At 41.7% G+C, this 2,500-nt stretch overlaps 1 protein-coding gene across 1 annotated transcript in view; it reads right to left on the bottom strand.

The window, feature by feature from the left end:
* itga10 (integrin, alpha 10) overlaps positions 1 to 2,500 on the bottom strand; it is a 43,944-nt gene that overhangs the window by 8,817 nt on the left and 32,627 nt on the right. Inside the window, exons 16-18 of the mRNA XM_076280881.1 lie at positions 2,400 to 2,500; positions 1,897 to 2,039; positions 1,528 to 1,638 (exon numbers count right to left, since the gene is read on the bottom strand). The exon at positions 2,400 to 2,500 is cut by the window's right edge and continues 66 nt beyond it. Of these exons, the coding sequence (XP_076136996.1) occupies positions 1,528 to 1,638; positions 1,897 to 2,039; positions 2,400 to 2,500 (355 nt within the window). The remainder of the gene's footprint in view (positions 1 to 1,527; positions 1,639 to 1,896; positions 2,040 to 2,399) is intronic.

Here is a 2,500-nt window from a genome sequence, read left to right as displayed (position 1 = left end):
AGCTCTTGTTTACAAGCCTTATTTGTTTGAGTTACATTGATAGCACAATATTAACAATAATATGCACAATGTTGTTTGAAGCAACCTTCATTGCTTTGGAAATGGAAGTATGCAATGACATGTTGCTTCACATTTCGTTTTGCGAATACAAGTGAATTATGGTATCCACCTAGCTATCTGAATGGAATACGTTTCAGTCGACTCAGCATATCATGTGCTTCATGTAGCCTAAATGCTTGGAAAACGAATGATTGAAGACCCACCAATTCTAGTACTACGTGGTGATTGAGAGAACCCAAAAGGTATCAAACTTGCATGTAACATCGTGTTAGTGCATTTTGACATTGTTAACGTTATTGATGAAGAGTGAAACGCAGTTTGCAATAAAGCTACTATTCATTGGTTACATTTGGGTGCCCCCTCTGTCCTTTGGTGCCCAACGCAAAGTGCGTGATGCGCGTGGTGGGAGCGGTGGCACTGCCAGGCTACACAATCTTTTTCTGCATTTCTATCCCGTTATTCTCTTCAATTCAAGTTCACAGCACAAAGCTGACATGCACAACAGCATAGTTTGTGTTTTATCAAGAATCAAAAAGATTAGCGTGGCACTACTTTAGATAAAGAGATCTTTCGGTTTCGCACACAAAGTGCACTAACTATTATGTTCTTCATAGCCTTGTCTCTGACAAGCTGAAAATAATGAGCGTAGGCTTATGTCCATCCCGCAAATAGAGTCCGCCTGGGAGTCTGCTGCAGCAGTCATATTCAACCAGTATCAGGAGATAACGTTCTACTATTTTGCGCTGATTTTTTCTCCTCTGTTGTATCAATATGTATCAAAACAAAACACCACTTAATTTCGGGTTAAATGCATTGTAACGCGCGTTACTGAAGTTTGTACCGAGTAAAATATTACCGAATTTTTTTTTGTAATGCCTTACATTACCACGTTACCGCAAACAGCAATATATTACAGTAATTACATTACTTTTGTAACGCGTTACACCCAACACTGATTACCAGTGACAAGTTGTGGGTGTTTAAGGACATGGACATATGAGTAATTTTTTGAGGTTAACCGGACGCAAATGTCTACATAATTGTTTGTAGAAAATTCCCAATTTTCTTCCCCCCAAAAATTACGACCATCAGAGACATTCCTTAGGTTCTAAGCCAAGTGCTGTGAAAATGTTGTTTTGGTCAGCTAAGCAGTTCATGTTAATTATAACATAAAACCCCACCCAATTACAATAATTACCCAAACTGACACATTGCTGGCAGCAATGGCAAGCATATCTTCATTTCAGTCAGATTTCAGCTTTTGATCTTGACACTGAAATATCTACGATATAACTTTTTTCTCCTCTATCTAATGTCCACTACTTGTCAGTAAACATTTTATGCTTATTGGTCAGACTCCTTGCTCTGTTTTATAACCTTGCATCTGTTGGATGATTAGTGTTCCTTCCAATGCTGTTCCTGTTCCTATAATGTGAAATATGTAAGTGCTACGGAGCTGTCACTCACAGACTTCTTGATGGTGGTTGGCCAACCCTCGTCCAGCACCGGGGCACCCTCAGTGTCATTGATCTTGAAGCGGAGGGTGAAGCTGATTGGTCGGATGTAATCAGCTGTGTCCTATCACAGAGGGATTGATTGCCGAATCCAGAAAGAATTCAAACTGTTTTAATACTCAATGGTTTCGTATGTTTAGCAGTTAGTATCTTTAGTAGCGAATTAGCTCTGTAATCTTTGTAGTGTGCTTATCGTAGTCTAATTGCTTTGATGCTAATCCTTGTGTGTGGGTGTAAGCCTTGGTTAATGAATACTGAGATGGTAGATTTGAGTATGTGTATGGTTACGATGGTGCGATGTGGTTGACTGTTGTGGACGTACAAACACGTGGAAGGGAAGAGGGTGGCACGTGGGTGTGCCAACACGGAGGCGAACACCTATGCTGGTCTGCCGCTGGGAGTTGTTGTCGAAGAGTGCGCGTGCCGACAACTTCCTGTCGTCCAACAAGGCCCCAACATGCAGCTCTATACAGCAACAGGGGTCAGGGGATTCAGTGTAAATCGTACCAACAAAGATGACTGTAAAGAATGAATAATGCTGATAGCCTATTGTATGCAATATACAGACTTTTAAAGTAAAATGGCTTATGTCAGAAATATCACCAGGTTTGCTATATCATCCTCATTCCAAACGTCCAGTAGGCTGAACAAATGGATCGTCAAATATACTATTGTATGTCTCTAGACAAGTGTGGCTTTCTATTGATTGAACATTTGTCCCATTTGGTCTTTATAGAGATTTTGGACTCTGATTCTAGTTCTAGAGTAACACCATCAGCAGTATCATAAGTAGACACAAAAAGACAGAGAGAGGGGTGGTGGTACCGAAGTAGTTCCCAGACGCCCGGGGCAGGCGAGTGTGGGCCAGGAAGCAGGCGGAGGCGTTGAGGCAGGCGGACTCTCGGCCGCCGCGCTGGCAGTTCTTC

The sequence above is a fragment of the Alosa pseudoharengus genome, unplaced genomic scaffold, assembly GCF_046254945.1.
Source record: "Alosa pseudoharengus isolate Yale_2024_CS ecotype anadromous, Long Island Sound unplaced genomic scaffold, YU_APseudo_1.1 YU_APseudo_1.1_scf_12, whole genome shotgun sequence".
NCBI lineage: Eukaryota > Metazoa > Chordata > Actinopteri > Clupeiformes > Clupeidae > Alosa > Alosa pseudoharengus.
This window is presented reverse-complemented; position numbering and strand designations above follow the sequence as displayed.